General features: G+C 40.4%; 1 protein-coding gene across 2 annotated transcripts in view; it reads left to right on the top strand.

The window, feature by feature from the left end:
- The window catches only part of RASA3 (RAS p21 protein activator 3), a 266350-nt gene that overhangs the window by 111348 nt on the left and 132345 nt on the right, over positions 1 to 22657 (top strand). For both annotated transcript variants that reach the window (XM_048856255.2, XM_048856250.2), the window contains exon 2: positions 14103 to 14220. In XM_048856255.2, coding sequence (XP_048712212.1) covers positions 14144 to 14220 — 77 coding nt within the window. In that variant the 5' untranslated portion in view covers positions 14103 to 14143. The remainder of the gene's footprint in view (positions 1 to 14102; positions 14221 to 22657) is intronic.

Below are 22657 nucleotides of genomic sequence, written 5' to 3'. Positions count from 1 at the left end.
ACATCCACATCAGAGCTGATGGATGTAAGGATCTTGTTCACTTAGCAAGACAAAAGCAGAATAAATAGGGAGGGAGATGTCAAGCATACATCTAGTTTTTGATCCAGCTAAAATGTATACATTGGTAAGTGCTCCCAGAAGGTAGAGGAAGCTGATTGTGCTATTACATACAAAACAGTTTATGAGCAGGGTTCCTTACTGGCCTTCTGTAAGGCTTGAGAGCTATCTGAACTCTGAAGGGTAAATCTCTGTGTAGCCTGTGTTTTGCTGAATAACTTAAATTCAAGCCAATCACTGTCAGGGAAATGACATTCTGGTTCCTCGTTCCATGCTGAGTTCCTTGAAGAGAAATCTCCTGTGGTAAACAATTGATATAATGAAGAAAGCATAATTCATGAGCAAGGATCTCTCCTTAAGAAAGGACTTCATTTCAGACAGGCCCAAGTCTAGGTTTTAACATTCCTTCATTTCCTTTAACAGGCAAATGTTTACCAGCTAAACCCCTAAGGAATAAGTATACCAATAGAACACTAGTATCTAAGATGATCAGCTGTCTAGATTGCCTTGCACAAGAGTATCATAGTTTCACCGCTGGGTAGCTTGGTATCTCCCTACTTTTACCTCTTCCAACCCCCAAGATAGAGCGGAATGTGTGTTAGGTTTTGGCTTTCAAAAAACTTTGCATTGTTCAGGGTAACCTAAGGCAAAGAGATGAGTCTTGCATAGGGACAGGAAAGAGGTGCCAAGAAAAACTTCCAGCCCTCATGAGTCTTAAACCTGAGAACAAAATAGTGAAGCTGTTGTGGGAGGTCTTGTTTTTGGAAGGAGACATGTTCATCAATTAGCTTGGCTTTGAAGGTTACCTTGAATATGAATAACACCATTGGTCCTGTTTAAGTGTTTAGGCTGCCTTTTTGAGTAAGGCCAGGCAATTGAAAACTTGGTTCTGTCTGAACTTGGACTAAAACTTCACTAATGGAGTGGTTAGTTTTTGGTTAACATTGATATTTCTGATTTAGTAGTCTTAAAGGAAAGGCAATTATGGGCAACTGAATTATTGAAGACTAGTTATAGTTAGTTTCTTCTTCTGCTGGCAATGCTTCAACTCCTAGGCAATTATGACATTTGTAATCACACATTTGGTTTTATTCTGTAAATGAAACCTTACAAATGTTTTGAGATTCTAACTTTTCCTATTAAAGTAAGTGGTCTCAGTGTTGTTTTTTATGGTGATTTGGATGATTAATGCCCTAAAACAGGAAAGTGACAATAGCATTATTCCTTTACCCTTTTTGTCTTGTTTCCACACAGTTGTGGCTCCTTGAACACAATGAAATAGTCTGGAAACAAATTAACTAAATGAGTATCAGGCTGCTTGGTGAATACTTTATGATTTGTAAATTTCATTTCATTTATATAGAATATATACAGAGATTGCTTCCTGTTCAGAAAACTATTCCTGGTCATGCTACAGATATGTACAAGGACATTACGCATGTTGGCCATGGATGCTGACCAGATTTCTGAACACCACAGTCATGTGAGGAACTGTTTGAAATATGATGGTATTCAGAAACACTTAAGACAGCAGCTGACTCAATATAGGATTTTGGTCACATTTATGGACACTTAAAATTAATTACTTGTATTTTCTGTTTTATATGATTCCTCAAAGAAGGTTAAATCATTAACTGTTTGCCCAGCAATGGAAAAACATCTTAAAGTTACTTCCTCTTGGCTGCTTTACTCATCCTTCAGCTTTAATACTCTCCCTCCCTCTACAGATGTTTAGTGATTTCAAAACTTTCAGTTTGTGTTGGGAGAACATTTTCTGAGAGCATGTTTATATGGTGATACTCAGGAAAGCTAATCTGAATTAAGTAAATGTGTGAATTTAAAGTGGATTAGTTAAACTATATTAAATCCTGTGTCGACACTTTCTTTCAGACTCTAAGTGGCCTTAATTCACTTACAAAAATATTTAAAAAGGAAAGGAACTGCACAAACCAAATGCTTTAAACAAGGTCACAATTTATCAGTTTTAAGGAGTGCAAAAAAACCTACAGCCAGTCTGCACTGCTAAAAACATTAGGAAAAAAAGTCTCAAGATCTCTTGCGCATGCAGCTTGAAAGTCACGAGAGACATCTCAATTCAAAAAACATTCTTCAAATACAAGTCCAGCTGAAAAGTAATTTAAAAGCTAGCTAGTTAGCCAAACTATGCTATTACTTGTTAAGAAGTCTTCCACTAATCAAAAATAAAAATCAGATCAAAGGAACCCAGAAAGCTTACTGTCCCAGAATGCAACTGGGAAACTGGCTAACTGTAGTGAAACCTGTTTAAGACATCACCCTTACTAGGCAGTCTCTGGTTTTAAAAGATCACTGCAAAGTGCCTTTGCATACAAAATGGCTTTACTTTTATTAGAAAGCCACTTTTTTTTAACCCCTCCTCCCCCAAGTGGTTTTTTAAATTCAATTTCACTCAGTAGTCAAATCCAGTGACTTCAGATGTTACATAGATTTGTTAATGTAAATTATTTTTTTCAGACCACACAATTGTTGTAAAGCAAACAGAGGAAGAAATAGACTATTTAAAAACTCGTTCAAATTAAGTTGATGCTAGTTGGAAGGGAAATTCTTTGAAGAACTAGAAAGGTTTACATTCTCTTCCATCAAAGGCCTCTGCCTACCCTTTGTACTCATTCGTTCATCAGACTGGTGCAAAGTTTGGGGGTCCTGTCTGACCCATCACTAACCCTACATAATTAGGTATCATTGGTAAACAACAGCCTTCTTCCTCCCATATCTTGCTAGGAATCTGTAATCCTTCCTTTCAGATGAGGATCTGGCCATGGTTATCCACATGTTGCCACTTCCGGATGGGAGTACTGTAATTCACTGCACCTGGAATTGAATGTCCGCTTCAACAGGATGGGCTGCCATGAGTACATCACTCCAGAATTTCAATACAAAGAAGGGCACTAACCTGAGACTTGGGAGACCAGGGTTCATTTTCCAGCTCTGATGTAGATGTCCTGTGTAACCTTGTCAAGTCCCTTAGTTTCTCTGTGCTACAGTTCTCCATCTGTCATATTGGGGGAATAGCACTTCCCTACCTCACAGAGGGGTTGCGAGGATAAATGTATTAAAGACTGCGAGGTGCTCAGATATTATGGTGGTAGGAGCCCTATAAGTACCCAAGACAAACTGACAATGGATGTAAGGCTTTGGTCGTGTCACCTTCAAACAAGGAAGTCCCCTAACACACATACCCACACTGCCCAAGAAAGAAGGGAGAAGAACAGAAAATTCTATTAAGTACATTGTGGACTATGCAGTTTTAATTTACCTGTGAAGTGTTTATCATGGTGATGCACATTCTATAAAACCCTAAGATAGAAATGAATGTACCAAGACATCACGCAATACAATTGATTAACACATTCTATTAAATAGTGTTGCCAGAAATGTGTTCCAGAGACTTTTAACAAGAACATCTAATTGTAATAGCAAATGATATCACAGTCTGGAAGATACTGCGCATATTGAGATCAACATGAATAGTCAAATGCATTTAAATTTGTGTGGAAAAAGAAGAGAATGTCTGCCACAATACAGATTACAGTAGAGTGCGTAGAAGACATCTCATGAACATAATGTTCATATGTTAGTGTATGTATCAAAACACACTGTACAAGGTAAAATTACTTCCCAACCCCTGTTGTTTTTCTTATGGTTGGCTAGAATGTCTCAGGGAAAAGAGTCCTTATATGTTTTAGCCTGACTCTTGAGAGGAAATTACTTGATGTGACTGAAGTGTGTCCAGCTGATGATCATTTTGAATCATTGCAAGAATGTAACGTACCATATGGTCTGGGAGAAGAATAAAGTAAAATCTCATTCTGAGGGCAAGTTAGTGATGGAATGGTAAGGGAGGTGTCATCTGAGTCCACAAAATCTACAGAATCATAATTCCAATGGCGTCACCCTCTGTGGTGTGGCAGGCAGGGGGCACTCGATGACCTCCTCCTTCCCCCACCTCCCATCACTAACTGATCCATTAATGGAAATTTTGATAATTCAGTATCACTTGAAGGCCCTTTCTCCTAGGAATGTAGTGGTACCAAACACAACAAACCTAGAACAGTTATGTAGTTATATTCAAGAAAATGTTTAAAAATCAACATTTTTTTCATTATACTTTAACACAGGGATGCATTATTTACATAAAAAAAGACATTGATCTTTTTTAATCCTAGGGAAGTTAGCCTTGACATGTAGGACTGAAAACATTTATTCATCAAAGTCATCACCAATGTAGTCTCTGTCTAGGGCATCACTAGAGACATTATCACACTAATCCTTGTCTCTGTCACACTTGCACATCTCCATACAAGGCAAACTATTAGCCAAACACTTGAAGGGTGGTGAGCATCTGATCTTTGCACATGAGCATTTGATTAGCTGAAGGATTGATTTGAGAGTGCATAACTGGTATGATTAGCCATCCTTCAAGACCTATCCAGGCCCAATAGGGAGGGTAGTTTTGGATGCATTCGATCATCCCAGAGGCATTCCATTGCTTCATAATTTGCCCTCTTGATACCAGGTTTTAATGCATCCCTTGTTGATGGCAATTTCTCCTATGTTTTTCTGCTTCTTGGGAAACATTCACCAACGTAGCTCTGCAAGTGTCATAATGTTGGTCTTCAAATGGTATACTCTGTGTATGAGCATCTCTAGTGCATTTATGACCTTATCTGTGTGTGTGTGTGTGTGTGTCTGTGTCTCTTTCTCTCAGCCATTCCGAGCACTTTCAGAACAAGGAGAGAGTCTTCACAGGTTGAATCAAATGCCTTCCAGTAAGATAATTTTGGTCTTTCCTACCAACTTTCCAGTTGTCACAGCCTGAAAGAGTGTAGAAGCCTGGCAGTGCAATGGCTTTTAATGGTCCAAATGATAGGAACTCATCTCTGAGGGGTACACAGTGATTCTGTTACCCAGCAGCTAGCACAAAAACAGTCTTACAGTAATCTTGGGTAGAGTCTCACAGAGAGTGCTAGAACATCTGTTGTACAAAAATCCAGAGTTTAGTAGCATCTCTCTCCATATTCAGTGATTTTTTTGGCCTCTGGAGTTGTTGTAATGCTGTATGATTGAATGGCCATTTATATCCTTGATGTTGCCACTGTTATACAATTGCAACAAATCTTTTATGAAGTATGTCATGTAAGGTGTTAATGGAAACGTTATGATTTGCTAAGTATGATTATCCTGTTTATATGCATGTATGATTTTGTATCTGAAGTTAGGAATATTGGCTATATACTAGCAACATACATATGTTGGGTCACATACATATGTTCTATTCCTGGGTCACACCCGCAAGGTGAAATTTACATTAAAGCCAGACAACTATATATTGATGGCCCATCAAGAATACTTAGCTCTCACAATGGGCCATAAAAGAAACTCATTTCACACAAATTGCTCTTCCTGTGGACAGCACAGCAAGGATATGGCTGCCCCTGTGAGTCATCAGGGCATTAAGAATATGCTCATATGACAGTGGACTCCTACTTAGGTCAGTAACTTTTCCATAAAGTTCCATAAAGAGACAGTAAATTTCCAGGCACTGGCAGAGGAAAAAAAGACTCCTAAGATCTTCGTTTTGCCTCTTTCCTGCCCTGGTTCTCTTGACTGTGGATTTACAATTTAAAACTATGGACTGAGGATCTTCCAGAGAGACTTCACAAGCCAGCAGTCTATTCCATCACTGCTACAAACATGATATAAAGACTTTGCAATTATTTGTGTGTGTGTGTGTGTGTGTGTGTGTGTGTATATATATATATATATATATATATATATATAACCTATTAACCATTATTAACTCCTCTTCTTTCCTTTTATTATTAAAACTTTAGTTTTTAGTAACTAAAGGATTGGCATCAATGTGATCGAGTAAGATCTGAGTAATATATTGACTTGGCTAAGTGGCTGATGTCTTGTGATTAGTGTATATGCCTCAGAGGGTGGACACTCTCCCGATCATAGGGAGTGGTCCTGGCTGGGAGGTGCAGAGGTGTTTGTGGTCAGAAAAGGTGGAGAAGGAAATATCTCCCCCATTGGTGTTGCTGATATTTGGGGAGACATTGGTAACATGAGCTGTGATGTAGTGGATGGTGCCAAAAGGATTATTTCAGTACTGCAGGTATGGTTCCTTCCATCAGCAGTAGATCAACTGGGACCATTAGCACTTCCACTTCTGGTGCCAGCTCTGGTGGTTTTGGCATTGAGATGTCTGTACTGGATGTAGATACCACAGTTGTCTCAAAATCCTTTGGTGCCAAACCAGAGGTTGACATGTGACATTTGCCCATATACTGTGAGCGTGCATTGTGTTATGCCCTTGGGGGGAGAGGGAAAGCAAGTGGTTTTTTTCAGTTTTCTACTTCTCTTGTCTTGGGAGAATATTGATGTCGAGAGTTATGTTGAGTGCAATGCACTGATCTGAGTTGCTGTTGTGGTACCAGCCTTTGGTCCCAGAGGAGCTCTTGGTACCAAATTGGTCTTTGATTGCTTTGGCCCTGGCTTTGTCAGGACCAGGGCCATACTCTTACTGGCTTGGGCATCATCTGCCTCAGTGATGAGCTGCCAAAATCTTAACGGGTTCCCTCCTCACCCCACGAGGGGGTCGTTGCCGCCCCCCTGACTCCTGCCCCATCCAACCCCACCGCGTTCCTTGATGCCCCCCCCCAGCCCCATCCACCCCCTCCCTTGTCTGCCCCCAGAACCGGACAGGAGGGTCTCGTGGGCCACCATAGTGGGTGCCTACCCAACCCCTAAGAGCCAGAGGCACCTGCCAGGGGGCGAGGTGGGGAGTCCTGGAGGTGCTTACCTGGGGCAGCTCCCAGGAAGCATCTGGCAGGTCCCTCTGGCTCCTAGGGATGTGGGAGCATAGCTGGGGGGGAGCAGCCACTCCCCCACTGATCACATCAAAAGTGGCGCCTTAGGTGCCAACTCCCTGGGTGCTCCAGGGCTGGAGCACCCACAGGGAGAATTTGGCAGCTCCCTGCCCCGCCCCCGCCCCCAGCTCACCTCTGCTCTGCCTCCTCCTCCTCCCCTGAACGCGCCGCCCTGCTCTGCTTCTCCGCCCCCTTCCCTGGCTTCCCGTGGTTCAGCTGTAGGGCTGAGAAGCAGGCTGAGGGTGGTGGAGGTGAGCTGGGGTGGGGAGCGGTTCCCCTGCACGTTTTCCCCCCCCCCCCGGGTTACCTGCTGTCGCGCGGGTGGCCCTCCTCGCGCCCCCTCACCCCCCCCTTCCCAGTTCACCTCTGCCTCCCTGGGCCCCGCGCGGAACAACTGGTTCTAAAAGGGCTTCTAAATTTAACAACCGGTTCTAGCAAACCGGTGGGAACTGGCTTCAGCTCACCACTGATCTGCCTGCTGGTTAGAGTGCTGGTAGACTGATTTTCTTTGTGGAAAAATCCCATCTTGTAGCACAGTCTTCAGTGCCAAGGATCTCATGTGCTCTTCATGGATTGCTCCGGAAGATACTGTTTCAGACTGGTGTCCCTATATTTTCTGGTCTTTGTGGAAAACGATTGGCACATCGAGCAATGATTAGGCACATGGCTCTCAACAGGGTAAAATAGACAGCAGCTGTCGAGGAGAATTAAACTGTTAGAATATAGGCAGGGCTTAAAGCATGATGGTTTTGGATCTGCCATTATGGATGGTAGTGTCATGAGGCACCAAATGGAATTCATAAAGTCTTTGGGGGTTTGTGGAAATAAAAACAAAAGGGAAAGGAGAGAATTGTTAGTAGAAATCAAGCCCTGACTTACCTAAGCTAAGGCTATGTATGGTTCCATTCTCCTGCCATATGCACTAGGAGGGAACTGAGGGATGGTTATGACAGGTCTACCTTTTATGCCCTCTGGGTTGGGGCCAGAAGGACATACAGAATATAGCCGCAGCCAGATGGGCACAGCAGTTCAGAGATTCTGATCTTGTGTGCACAAGGTACATGGTGACCAATACAGACAAATAATTGAAGAAGCATTCCAGTTTTGAAGAGATGGAGTTTGTGAAGGCAAAGGAATATTCATGAGGAGATGTTTGTCTGAGACACCGTTGGAGCTGATAAGACAGAATGGGAGAAGTATGGGGAGTTTGGGAAATTGCGCACATAAATGTGGTGGTTGAAACAAATTTGTTTTGATGTGACAAATTATATTTTTAACCTGATCCTCATAACGAAACAAATAATTTATTCTATCATATAATATGCTGGCAGGCAATGACTTACATTAAGAGCAGATCAGCTAAAAATCTGGTTCTCCAGACTGTGGAATCACTTCACAGATGGCTATTTGTGACCTGATTTAGAAATCTAATAGTCTGCCTTTTTGTTGTTGAACCGGTGAGCATGTGTGTGTGTGTGCGTGCATGCTATGGATTTTTGCTCTCTTTAATATCCAGCTAAAGCATTAAAGCAACAAAGATAAACCTATTCAAGGAAATTGAATATTTATAATCACAACTGGCTTTTTAAATAGATTTCATTTTTACATATTGCTTGATTAGATAACATTGGATTTGTGATTTACCTTCAACATAAAAGAAAATTGCAGTGACTCTAAAGGCATTGTTACATAAAGGAAGAAGGTAGGAAAAACAATAATACCTTGCGTTTAGGATATTATAAATGAGGTGCAATAGTATAATTGTCCTTGAGTACGCCTACCCATTTTGTGGTTTTAATCAATTTCCTATTTTAAAATGTTTCTCTCTTCCTTTCATCTTTGTGAAAGACCTACACAATGCATCCGTGCATGGTCAGCTACACCATATGCCTTATACAAAGTCAGTTGGACAAAGCGCTGTTAAATGCACAAAGTAAATAAATTTTAAAAACAGACTTTTTTTTCCAAAATTTGTTACATTAGTTTTGGATATTGCTTTGTAACTAAAGATGGTTAAAATTCAGACAGATGTGAGTTGATTGTCCATTTTAATAGTCCAGAGAATTATATATTTCATCAATGCATATTGATTTACTAATCTTTTCCAATGCCTAAAATAGCAAAAGAAGTTGCCACATACAATAAAGGGATGATGTGCACCATCAGCCTCCGGTGATCAATATACATATATTCCTAAGTCAGCACATTTCAGAAATATCATTGCACACCTGAGCATTTTTCTACATTATTGCAAGCCTGGCTACATGGAATACTAAAATAAGGAGAAAATGGTTTGCATCTTCGTGGTGTTTAACCTTACGTTGTGTCCTATTTGCAGATTTGTTAGCGTCTGATCATCTCATCCTGAGTTACTCAGGCAAGGGGTTCTAAACATGAAGAATACTTTCAGCATAAATGATGATGAAAATATATCAATCTGCCATTACATTTTGGACTCATTGCTGATTTATGCACATTTTATGGGGAGTGAAAATAAAAGCTTGAAAGGTGTTTTGTTCGAAACTTCAAAGTAGAAGTTAGAATTTATGGTAATGATAGAACTGTGTGTTTGAGGGGGTTTAGCTTACACCATCATTTTGTTTTGTTCTTGACATGCTTGCAAGTGAGATTGTTCAGAGGATATGTACTGAGTACAATAGAAGCGAAGTGAATCATTGTTGATGATAGCTTGTATATATTGCCCTTTTCAGAGTTTTTGTTTCTGTCCTTGAGTTTCTCTGCCCACTGCATGAAATTGAATGCCAGGGTGTAGAAAGCTCAGCTGTTGTTTTTTCACTGATTTTGTTTCTCTAAGGGGACTGATTTCCCCTTCAACCACTCAATAAATCAAATGTATCCAATATAAGTTATTTCTTAGTGCTGGATGATCTCACAACATAAATCTGGTGGGATACATAACTAAATTTACCTTAATGGGTGTAGTGTTATAAGTGCTATTGCCCTTAATATAAGATACCCATTACACACTCATATGCTATTTAGTTGTGCAAAGATTGTACTTTTCTGGCCTTGTGGAATGAAATATGCCAGATTTCAGAGGCCTGGTTTAGATGTAACGTCGTCTTCTCCCCCCCCCCCATCCCAGTGGAAGTGTCCATAATAGCTACACCCAAACCTGGCAGAGCCACATAGGACCAGATCCCTCCAGCTCTCCAGGATCCTTGTTAGCATTACTCCATTTCAGCAGCAGTATCATGGCCTCTTGGGGAGCGGTAGTTGCTCCGCAGAGCTTCCCGGGAGTCACTGGGCAGGTTGGTAGCTGTATTATTTTCACAATCTCCCTCCCTTCACTCCATGTGAATTCCAGACCCGTGCAATGTGGTGTGTATGTGTGTGTAATCTTGAAGGTTAAAATGTGAATGCATTGGTATCTGACAACATAGGTAATATTGCAAAGGGGGGAGGGAGGGAAGGAAATAGTGCAAAATATGTTTTTGTTCAACAGATAAATGTTAGATAGCTTAAAAATAATTTTCGATGTTTTGAGTCATTTTTTTCTTTTGGGACCATCTTTTTGGATGTTTGTTTAGGAGTCTCTTCCCACACCTACAAAAAGAAAAATTAAAATCTTATTTTGCTTCTCGTTCTGTTTTAGCAGCTGCATCTCCCTAGGCACCTAAGCAGTATTCTCTTTCACCTCATGCACCATCTGCCATGGAGCCCTTATCCTTCGCCTTGCTTCATCCCTCTTCCTAAGCAAGGAAGGGACTCATGAATTTTGGAGTGAGGAGGGAAGCTGAGTGAGAGTTGGGAAGACACATTCCTCCCTCTTCATTCTAGGTTATTGTGTTTCTCTGTTCTGATATCTCTTCGTACACCACCACTTTCTCTATGCTGCCTGGAGAGGGCAGTTCTTGCTTAAGCTGTAATTACACTCCATACCAGCAGGGGAAGTCAGCATCACAAATAGTGCAGTCCGCTCTGTGTCAGAGCCAGTCCAAATTTAATTTTGGATGTGAATAATTAGTTTGCTTTGCTAGTACTGACTCTCATTGACTTCAGTGGCCTTTAGACCAGACCTATACATAATGCAATGGGTCTACAGCAGCTGGAATAGAAGAAACTGGGGAAAGTATTGAGTGTCACTTTCCCAGACCTGAGGAAGAGCTCTGTGTAGCTCAAAAACTTCTCTCTCATCAACAGAAGTTGGTCCAATGAAAGATATCATCTCCCCCACTTTGTCTCTCTAACATAGTGAGTTAATCAGTGCTTTTGTTTCAGACCAACAAATGCAAACAGAATTGGTCAGCTCCTGTGACAATAGTGAAATAACCCCAAAGAAGGAACATTTTGTTTAAATGACACTATACACCAGCTGAAATTCTATGGGGGCTTGTTTTGTTGACATTGAATGTCTGGCTTGAGGGCTAAGAGTCCTTAGGTGTTCCTTGGATGCTTGATTTTTCTGACTGCTCACTAAACAATTCAGACTATTGTTCTTATATAAGACCCTAAATAGTCATTGGTATATGTCTCAGTTAAACCCTACACCACACTATTTCTGTGTTGACTCTCTTTAGTTAAGTCAGTAACATAACTGGTAAGTGGGAATGATCAGTTAGTGCCTTGTTTATAGCCTCCATGGTTTGTCAAGGTCTTCGAAGTGGAAGAAGAAAAATCACAAGTTCCCTCTCTTCTTCCTCTGTGCCTCTAACTCGGATGCTTTCCCTGAAGGGCAATGATAAACGGCACTTTTCAGTCCCGATGAGTCTTCCTTCTCAAATAAAACTTTCAGAGATCCAGTAACCCCTGTTTTTATTAGAATCCAAATACATCACTATTTCTGCATTCTCCTTATCTTTATACTGTAATTCTTGTATTAAAAAGCAACAAAATGGGCTTCAAATTAAAGTTAGCTATTTTAGAATTTCAGTGGGTTACAGTACTAGAGAGGACATTGTCTCAGAAAACTATTCAAAAATCAAGAGTTTCTGAAAAGAGGTTATTTTAGGGGAGCAGAAAATTCACAAACTTAGTCTACATTTTTTTTCCTTTTAAAAAAATGTTTCTAACTTGAAATTTGAAAAGTTTCCTCATAATATGCTCAGCCCCCACAAGGGAGGTTTCCTCATTACCCTGCTACGATGCTTCCTGTTGACGCCCTCTGGAGGGCGCTTCAGCCAGACAGGCGTTGGCCCAGCGTACGATTAAAGGTGAAACTAGAAAGGAAAGTCCTCTCTGGGACTTGGAGGAGGCGAGGCTAAGGCAGAGAGAAAAAAAAGTTTCCTTGAACATAGTCTGTGATGTAGTAAATTGTACAGACCCAATGCAACTTGTCTCCTGACTTTTTTTTTCTCTAAGTGGAAGAGTGCACTGAGGCATTACCTTGCGGCATCAGCTCGGTCTTAGAGAAGTTAACTTTTTTTAATTTAAAAAAATAAAAATAAAATAAAATGAACTTGAAATATAGCTTTATTGGCCACATTGTAACACTTCAAATTGTGTTTATCATCTTTCAGCTATAAAAATAATGGGTTAAAAGTCTGTCAAACTCCATACTTTGTACATTCTAGCTTTTAAGTGTAGAAAATTATTTAACATCACAAATTTTAGTCTTCAGGTGTTAGTCTTGGTGATCAAATGCATATAATTTTGTGTGGCTTTCTTACTCTAATGGTCAAATGCAGAGATGCTGTGATTCAAGTTAAATGGTAAGTGAGCGTAAATTACATCCCAAGGGGGGACACACAGGTTGTGCTGTGGTCAAGAAAGATGTTACATCCTAAACCACCTTTTGCCTTCCTGTTAAAGTAGAAGATGGGAGCCTCCTTAATCTTCTTTTCCCGTGAATTGCTTTTACTGCTACAACTCATCTATTCCAACATCAGCATGGAAGTTGCATCCATTTGCTGATTCATTTACATGACCATTTAGGTCAGCTCTGAATGTGGCCCAAAGCCTGTAGAGATTGTGTGACTCAAGATGAGATTGGGATGAAATGAAATTGGTCCTGTTAGTGAAGCTATGCAGGAATTGGGGACTGAAACTGACCTGCAGATGTCTGATAAACAGGCTACGCTTGTTCCCGTCGCTTAGATTTCACTCCTCTCTTCTATGTTCAAAAATAAGCTTTGCTCTCTGATCTTGATTTTTCCCTTATATCTTATCAGTAGAGCAAGCTCTAGTTAGTGCATGTGACATCTGATAACAATCTGTAGGTACCATAGAAGTGAAGTGCAAACAAGAGCACATGCAGAGTGAAGGCTTCCTTAAGCTCTCAGAGGAGTTAGGGCTTGGCCTTGAAGTCAAAACACTTGCCAAGTGGTGCTAAGGTGTTTCAATGAAGCTGTGGGGAGAGTTATCTGATTTCTTTTCCTAGGCTTTTGTTTGGACTGTCACTGTGCCAAGCAATCTTAGTTTGCAATTTTGCTTGTTGATGGACCAGTAGAGGAAGAGACTACTATTCCAGTCTCATTTCCTGGGGTTTTAAAAAAAAATAAATCTGAATTTTATACTGCTTTGTCTTTGTCTATCCTCCATTCTCCAGCCCTATTCTTTTAGATGCATGATATGTAATTGTTTCTTGTTGCAGTTTTGAAATAAGCAAATGCATATTGTCTAACAAATTAATTTTAATGCCTGGCACTTAAACAGTGCCTCTGTCCAAAGATCTTAGGGGGTTTACAAGCATTAATTAAACTTCAAAGCACCTTATGAGAAGTGTTATTACACTCCATGTTCCGGTGCCTCATTTAAGTGACTTTTCATGCTAACACCTTGGAGAGTAGCAGAGCTGTAGATAAAATCCTTATTTGCAGTCTCTTGCGGTTTGAAAATTTTATCCCAAACTCTATTTTATCAAAAATGACTTAGGTGTCTAAGCTTCATTGAAAGTCAATGGGATTTAAAGTGCAAAGTTGTATTTTCATAAGTGACTTAGGTTCTTTTGAATTTTTTTCCCTTACCATTGGCATATTGCAGCACACTGCCTGCCATTCTACATGAGCATTGCTCCTGTCAGAGGACTGAAAATAATCTTCTAAATAAAGACCTGGTAGGAAGCATTGTACAGCCAAATAAAAAAGTTGTGTATAATTTTTAATATAACTGTTGATATACCATCAATATCTGCTCATATTTAAAGTTTGCTTTTGAATTTTTTTTCTTTAGGAGAAGCCAAAAATCTTCCTACGTATCCGGGGCCAAACAAGATGAGAGATTGCTACTGTACTGTAAACCTGGACCAGGAGGAGGTTTTCAGGACCAAAATAGTGGAGAAATCACTATGGTAACAAATTTATTGTGTGCAGATATATTCAGTCAGTTCTTTTAGCACCCTAGAACATTTCTATTTATATTATATTTCCATAGTATTCCAAATAGATCCTTTGGTGGGATGGAGAAGAACATAGCTGATTTTTTTTAAAATTGTAGGACTATAATAAGAGCATTATTATGGACATCGTGGACTGGCATCTAACTATATGTTTTTATCATTTATGTGTGAAGAGGCTCTTGTCCTGAGAGAAAGGACATAATTCATTTCCAAGGAGGTTACAGTTAATGCAGCTCCCTGGGATACTTGCTTTTGAACTTCCTTTATGCCTTTTAGCTGTCAGTTTAACTGTGCCATTTAATCCAACTGTCAGGGATTTTTCCTTTAAACTGTTATCATAACTGCTGCTATATCAGAGCTGAAAACCACAGTGGGGTTTTGTTCTGCACATTCTTGGAGGTGCAAAAGTGGGGGAGAGGGAAACTAGATTACAAGAAAGGGAAAAGCAGTTTCAGTGAAATCCTGAGATGGCAGGTACGGTGCTAAGTTTTCCGAGATCCCTCTCTCCTGCAGCTGGCCAGCTTTGCTCTTTTGAGAGGCAGTTGGTGGTGAATGGGAGTGTTTCCTTCTCCTCCAGCCACTCTGAAACTACCAGATCTCTTGGGTATTCAGGCAAAGCATGAGCGAAAAGGGGTTTCAGAAGTCGGCTTTTTTCTCTGCCTTCCCTACTTGCTTGTTCGCTTTCTCCTGGGGGGAAGGTGTGGAATCTTTCCCCAAGTGACAGATCCTAGGATGCTGACCCCTTATTAGAATCTAGTTGTTCTCTTTCTCCAGGCACTTTACTGGCCTCCTTGGTGATAGTGCTCCTTATTATGCCCACTGTTAATGACCTATGATCTTGTGGCTAAAGTCTTGTCTACCTTCAACATCTGAATCAACTGTAGCTATCAGATTATAGCTGCACTGGTGCTTGCCTGCAGTGTAGACAGACAAAACAGCTATTTGCACTGGGGCAGTTTGCCATGGTTTAATTCACCATCAGTTTGAGAGACCAGTGCCAATAGGCTGTCCACACTAGGAATTTGCATCAGTGCAGCTACAGTGGTGGCTGACTTTGGGACAAATCCCCAACATAGGCAATGCCTAAAACACAGGCTTGGAAGTTGGGAGAAATGGCTTCTAAGGTGCTCCTGTACCGTGTGATAGGTGTAGTACAGGGGTTCTCAAACTGGGAGTCAGGACCCCTTAGGGGGCCACAAGTTTATTACATGGGGGTCGTGAGTTGTCAGCCTCCAACCCAAACCCTGCTTTGCCTCCAGTATTTATGATGGTGTTAAATGTATAAAAAAATTCTTTTAATTTTTAAGGAAGGTTGCATTCAGAGGCTTGCTATGTGGAAGGGGTCACCAGTACAAAAGTTTGAGAACCACTGGTGTAGAATATGACTAAATTAGGCAGGAGTAAAATAGTAGATTGGAATGAAATAGGTACAGATTCACAGCAAGGAGTGGAACTTCTGTTGGGGCCCAAAAATGTCTAAAATATAGAGAGAACAAGTTAAGGGCACAGACTCTCAGCCTTTAAGGCCAGAAGGGACCATCATGATCATCTAGTTTGACCTCCTGCACATCATAGGCTATACCCACCCATTCCAGTAATAGGCCCATAACCTCTGGCTGAGTTACTCAAGTCCTCAAATCATGATTTAAAAACTTAAAATTATGTAGAATCCACAATTTACTCTTGTTCAAACCAACAAGTAACCTGTGCCTCATACTGCAGAGGAAGGAGACCCCTCCCGCCCCCTCCAGGGTCTCTGCCATTCTGACCTGGGGGAAAAGTCCTTCTGACCCCAAATATGGCAATGAGTTAGACCCTGAGCATGTGGGCGAAGCCCACCAGCCAAAAACTTAGGAGAGAATTCTCTGCAATAACTCAGCGCATTCCCCATCTGTTATCCCTTATCCACCTATTGGAGATATTTGCTGATCACATTCATGGATGGGCCATATGCCATTGTAGGCAATCTTATCATACCAGGTCCTCCATAAATTTATGAAGCTCTGTCTTGAAGCAAGTTAGGTTTTTAGCCCTTCCCCTTGGAAGGCTGTTCCAGAACTTCACTCCTCTGATCATTAGAAACCTTGTTCTAATTTCAAGCCTAAACTTATGGATGGCCAGTTTATATCCACTTGTTCTTGTGCCAACATTGGCCCCTAACTTAAATAACTCCTCTCCTCCCTGGTGTTTATCCCTCTGATATATTCACAGAGACCAATTATATATGCATTGAGCCTTCATTTTGATAGGTTAAACAAGCCAAGCTCCTTAAGTCTGTTCATGTAAGTAGGTTTTCCATTCCTCTGATCATACTCATAGCCCTTCTCTGCACCTGTTTCTGTTTGAATTGATTTTTCTAGAACATGACAGACCAGAATTGCACACAGTATTCCAGATGAGGTCTCACCAGTGCCTTGTATTTGGTAATAACACTTCCTATCTCTACTGGAAATACCTTGCTTATGCACATTAGGACTGCATTAGCCTTTTTCATAGCTGCATCACATTGGCGGCTCACAGTCATCCTGTAATCAACCAATACACGTAGGTCTTTCTCCTCTTCTGTCGTTTCTGTCACTTTTGCTTGTAGCAGAAATTCTTGTTGTTAGTCCCTCAGTGCATGATCTTGACCTTTACCCTCTTAAATTTCATCATGTTCCTATTATGCCAGTTTTCAAAGTCCTCCACATCTTCTAGTATGATATTCCAGTCCTCCCCAATACCTCCCAACTTTGTCATCTTCACATTTTATTAGCACAATCCTACTTTTTGTGACAAGGTCATTAAAGAAAATGTTAAATAAGATTGGTCCCAAGACCAGTCCTTGAGGAACTCCACTAGTAACCTCCCTCCGGTCTGACAGTTCACCTTTCAGTAGGACCTGTTATAGTCTCCCCTGTAACCAGTTCTTTACCTACTTTTTGATCCTTGTATGAATTCTCATCTTCTCCAATTCAGCAAATAATTTCCCATGTGGAACTGTATCAAATGCTTTACTGAAATCTAGGTAGATTAGATCCACTGCATTTCCTAGAAAATATGTTATCTTCTCAAAGAAAGAGATCATATTGGTCTTGCATGATCTACCTTTTGTAAAACAGTGTTTTGTTTTGTTTTAATCACAATTACCATTTACTTCTATGTCCTTTACTCTGTCTTTCAAAATATTTTCTAAGACCTTGCATACAACTGAGGTCAACTAATGGGCCTGTAGTTTCCTGGATCACTTTTTAATCTTTCTTAAATATAGATACTGTATTTGCAGTTCTCCGGTCATAAGTATGACCCTCAAGTTTACAGATTCATTAAAAATCCTTGCTATTAGGCTTGCAATTTCACGTGCTAGTTCCTTTAATATTTTAGGGCGGACATTATCCAGTCCTCCCAATTTAGGTACCAGTAAGATAATTGAGTTTAGCTTCCACCCTGGATGTGGAAATTTCTTCTTTCATATCTTTGTTCACATTAGCCATCCTGCTACTCTCTCCAAGCCTCCTCATTATCCATATTAAAAACTGAGGCAAAGTATTTGTTTAGGTGTTGGATCATACCTAGATTATCTTTAATTTCTACCCCATGCTCAGCATTTAGCAGTCTCACTTCTTCTTTCCATGTTTCCTTTTTATTTGTCTAAAAAACCTCTTACTAACGGTTTTAATGGCTTTTTGGCTTTTTTTCCCTATGTTTTCTGACCTCTAAGAGGTAGCTTTCCTTGCTCATCCAGCCCTTCTTCCATTCCTTATAGGCCTTCTGCTTTCTTTTAATAACATTTGAGACTCTTGTTCATCCAGATTAGTCTACAACCCTTCTCTACAATTTTTTTCCTTTTCCTTGAGATGCAGGCTTCAGACAGTTTTTAAAACTTTGAATTAAAGTAATTCCAAGCCTCCTCTCCATTCAGATCCTTTAATTCTTCAGTCCAGTTCAACTCCCTAACTAATTCCATGAATTTTTTTAAAGTTTGTCTTTTTGAAATCAAGGACCTTTGTGGCAGACATATTTTTGCTTATCCTTCCATTTAGTTTACACCAAATTAACCCATGATCACTCAAACTGAGGCATGTGTGTACTCTGCGGAAAAAGGGATTTTCTTCCCCACAAAATAAATTTCTGGTCACCTTATAGTTAAAAAAAAGAAAACTGGGTGGAGGGGGCTGCATAAGTATATTTAACGTGTAAGTCAGTGATGGAATCAGAGTTAGGTAGTAAATTCTAAAGTAAACTTCTCCTGTTATCATATTCATAGATTCTAAGGCCAGAAGGGATCATTATGATCATCTAGTCTGACCCCTTGTATAACATATGCCATCAAACTTCAAAATTCCTGCAGTATAGCTTTTAGAAAAACATTCAGTCTTGATTTTAAATGTGAAACATTTACATTGGAAATATTCAGTCGTTTAGCTCTTGAGATTATAGATAATAGGTGTGACTTTCAAAAGTGCCTAACTGATTTAGGAGCACAAGGCCTATTGATTTTCCTAGAATTTGTCCTCTCAAATTACTTAATACTAGCCCACATAATTTTAAGATTTCTGCACTTAATATTTTTCTTGTGACTTTATTTTGGATCTTTGTGTTCTGCAATGGGGCAAGAGAGACTGAGATGCAAAATGTATAGTGTAGATTTTGACCCTCACAGATTGTAGATTGATGGCCACATATAGTTAGGACAATTGTGTTTTATCATGAAGCTGTTAGCACCTTCCAGTTTAATGGATTTGGTTAGTAATGAATGACATAAAGTTGCTGTCTAAAGTTCTTGCTGTAATTAAGAATTTGCCACGTCTAAAGCTTGAAATAGTTTTACGAAAGTAATTTTGCAATTGTCACTTAATTTCTGTCCTGATTCAAGCAAGTGTAACCTTGTTACTCAGAACTAGGAATTACACAGGTGGTGGTGGGTTTTTTTTCTCTTGGATGATCATTAAACCACTTCACAGGAGGGCTTACTGTTTTAGTTGACGTCATTTCACTGGATTAATCCAATAATTATTTTCCATTGAGAAAATAAGCCTTTATGTTATAGGAATAACAACTTTCCATCTGTCTTTAGACATATTTAAATTAAAGTGGTAGGCTAAAGCCAGTCTGAAATCAGCAGGTTAGTGTGCTCATGGGAAACTACAATCCTTTCATCCTGAAGTGTTGACCAAGGAACCTCTACTTCCAAGTCAGCTCTTGGCTTTTCTTGCTTTCCTCCTGTGTCCCGGAATAGCCTTTCTTCCCCCTTGACCATGTCAGCTAGCGTCTACCTTTAGCTCAATCTCTTTTTGAGGGTGGGTAAAGGCATGTGTCAAGGTTCCTCCCCCACTCTGAACTCTAGGGTACAGATGTGGGGACCTGCATGAAAAACCTCCTAAGCTTATCTTTACCAGCTTAGGTCAAAACTTCCCCAAGGTACAAAATATTCCACCCGTTGTCCTTGGACTGGCCGCTACCACCACCAAACTAATACTGGTTACTGGGGAAGAGCTGTTTGGACGCGTCCTTCCCCCGAAAATACTTCCCAAAACCTTGCACCCCACTTCCTGGACAAGGTTTGGTAAAAAGCCTCACCAATTTGCCTAGGTGACTACAGACCCAGCCCCTTGGATCTTAAGAACAATGAACAATCCTCCCAACACTTGCACCCCTCCTTTCCTGGGAAATGTTGGATAAAAAGCCTCACCAATTTGCATAGGTGACCACAGACCCAAACCCTTGGATCTGAGAACAATGAAAAAGCATTCAGTTTCTTACAAGAAGACTTTTAATAAAAATAGAAGTAAATAGAAATAAAGAAATCCCCCCTGTAAAATCAGGATGGTAGATACCTTACAGGGTAATTAGATTCAAAAACATAGAGAACCCCTCTAGGCAAAACCTTAAGTTACAAAAAAGATACACAGACAGAAATAGTTATTCTATTCAGCACAATTCTTTTCTCAGCCATTTAAAGAAATCATAATCTAACACATACCTAGCTAGATTACTTACTAAAAGTTCTAAGACTCCATTCCTGGTCTATCCCCAACAAAGACCAGCATATATACAGACACACAGACCCTTTGTTTCTCTCCCTCCTCCCAGCTTTTGAAAGTATCTTGTCTCTTCATTGGTCATTTTGGTCAGGTGCCAGCGAGGTTACCTTTAGCTTCTTAACCCTTTACAGGTGAGAGGAGCTTTCCCCTGGCCAGGAGGGATTTCAAAGGGGTTTACCCTTCCCTTTATATTTATGACAGCATGCTACTGCTTTTGTTTGTCTGTTTTGTAAGAGCATCCCTCCTGACTATCACAACACCCTCCTACCTCTACGATCTGCTGCCAGTTGGATTTGTCCTTCATCCTTGAACATTCTCCCAATAAGTGAATAAATACAATAAATTCAAGAAAGAAACTGTTTTTAACAATGTCTTTACAGTGCCTCTGTTTGTACAAATTGCTGCTTCTTTCATATGTGTCACAAGTCAGTATCTAGATTGTTCAGCTATCTAACTGCTGCATCACTGGGGGAGGGGTTGCAGTCCACCCTCCAGTCTTTTAACTATGCATTCCTCCACCACATGTTTGCTCATGTGCATTGCTGCTCCGTAATCACCCTGGTAAGATGGAGCTATGCCAAAATTTCTGCATTGTGGTAGTCACTCTGACCGGTCCAGTGAGTAGCCTGTTAAGCCTAGTTAGGATTTGCTTTCCAGGTTACAAACAGGTGGATGTAAATTAGGGCTTCTGAAATTCATCAGCTTGCCTGTCTCTCTATCCCAGAGTTGCTGCCGCTCTGCAAGGACATAGCTGTTGGTCTTGATACGCTGTTGTTCATCCAAGATTGGCACTGGGCCAGCATCACTGGACAGGAATGGATTAATGGCTGCCACAAAAGGGTGTGTCAAAGTCAGCAGGAGTTGAAGGTCTAGTTCTTTTTCTGGAGGTGGGCAGATCATCTTCTAGGAAGTGTGCACTGCTTACTTACACCTATTGGAACCATTGTCAGCCTTGTGTGCAGCAGGTTGTTTTCATCTGTCATAGCCCTTCATGCAGTTTGAAGGTTAATGGCATCTTGTCAAAGTTTTGAGGGAGCTATGAGATCCAACGCATATAAATTAGATGTTAATGTGTGGCTAAGGCAACCACTAATGATATGGGTGGTTGTGTTCAGTTCCGAATAAATAAGATGCATATGCTTACCTCCCCACTCGATTTGTTGCAAACTATTTCCTGTAAGCCTATGATGAGGCTTAACATTTAAATATTAAATCAGCGTTTCAACTCTGGCTCCCATTCTCAATTTCTAATGTTTTGGTTGGGCTCGTTGTCAAAACTTGGACAGTCTCTGAGTAACAGGGTCTTGGGTATTGCAACCCATGAAAGCAAATCACAAAAATTACATCTCTCCTCACCTTTTATTGACAAATTAAACCTTTGAATGCAGTTTTTTCAATTTAGCAAAGAAGTGAAAACCTCTGTTTTAAAATTTTTATCGAACTGTGACTGTTAAATGACAAACTGTTTCCTGTTTGTGACCTATGTTTTTTTTTACAATTATCTGTGAAATATTAGAACAGTTGGGGGAGGGGTGCATATGCATAAAGTTGAATACACCTGTCACCCTGAAACAATTGTCGCAGTTCAGAGCAATTGCACCTGTATTGCTCCTTTGAAGGCATCCCAGCTCCTTAGCTATCACCTCCTTTGGGCAAAGTCCAAGTGTCTCTCCCTTGAGACCAGGGGTTTTCCAGGCTGCACAGTTCTCTGCCTACACTGTGATATCCCTAGCAAGCCAAAACATCTAAAGGGCCAGCACCTGCTCTTTGTTTTCTCTGCAGAAGTTATGAACAGTGTAATTGCCTGCAATTATAAGTTACCATACAGCTCTTCATAAGTAAGCATGTTTATTCTTAAGTTGAAAGCGTTACAGAAAAAAGATATTAAACGTTTTGTTTACACGTATGTTAAAAAGCTTACCAGACCTCACCCTGAACTCCAGCTTTGGACTCTGGTAGGTGTCAGTCTTTCAAAACCCATAACTGTTCTCCCCTCAACACGCACACAGTTACAATTTCATGGCTGTCTCAGATTCAGAACCAGACCAGCTATGAATAGTTCAGTCTTTCCTTTTTTCAGATTGGGCCTTTGACCTTGGCGTCAGGTAACAAGTGATCAGCAGACAATGGGCCACTCCTCAGGGCGAAGCTTCAAAAGGCTGTGGTTTTGCATAATTGGAGGTGGAGAATTTGCATTCGCTTCCCCCTAGATATTCCCCGGGAAAATGACTTAACACTTTTTGTTCCAAAACACCATTCTTGCCTGGTTTCAGAGTAGCAGCCGTGTTAGTCTGTATTCGCAAAAAGAAAAGGAGTACTTGTGGCACCTTAGAGACCAACCAATTTATTTGAGCATAAGCTTTCGT

Source organism: Caretta caretta, chromosome 1 (assembly GCF_965140235.1).
Source record: "Caretta caretta isolate rCarCar2 chromosome 1, rCarCar1.hap1, whole genome shotgun sequence".
Taxonomy (NCBI): Eukaryota; Metazoa; Chordata; order Testudines; family Cheloniidae; genus Caretta; species Caretta caretta.
The sequence above is the reverse complement of the archived record's forward strand: the minus strand, read 5'-3'. Positions and strand labels throughout refer to the sequence as shown.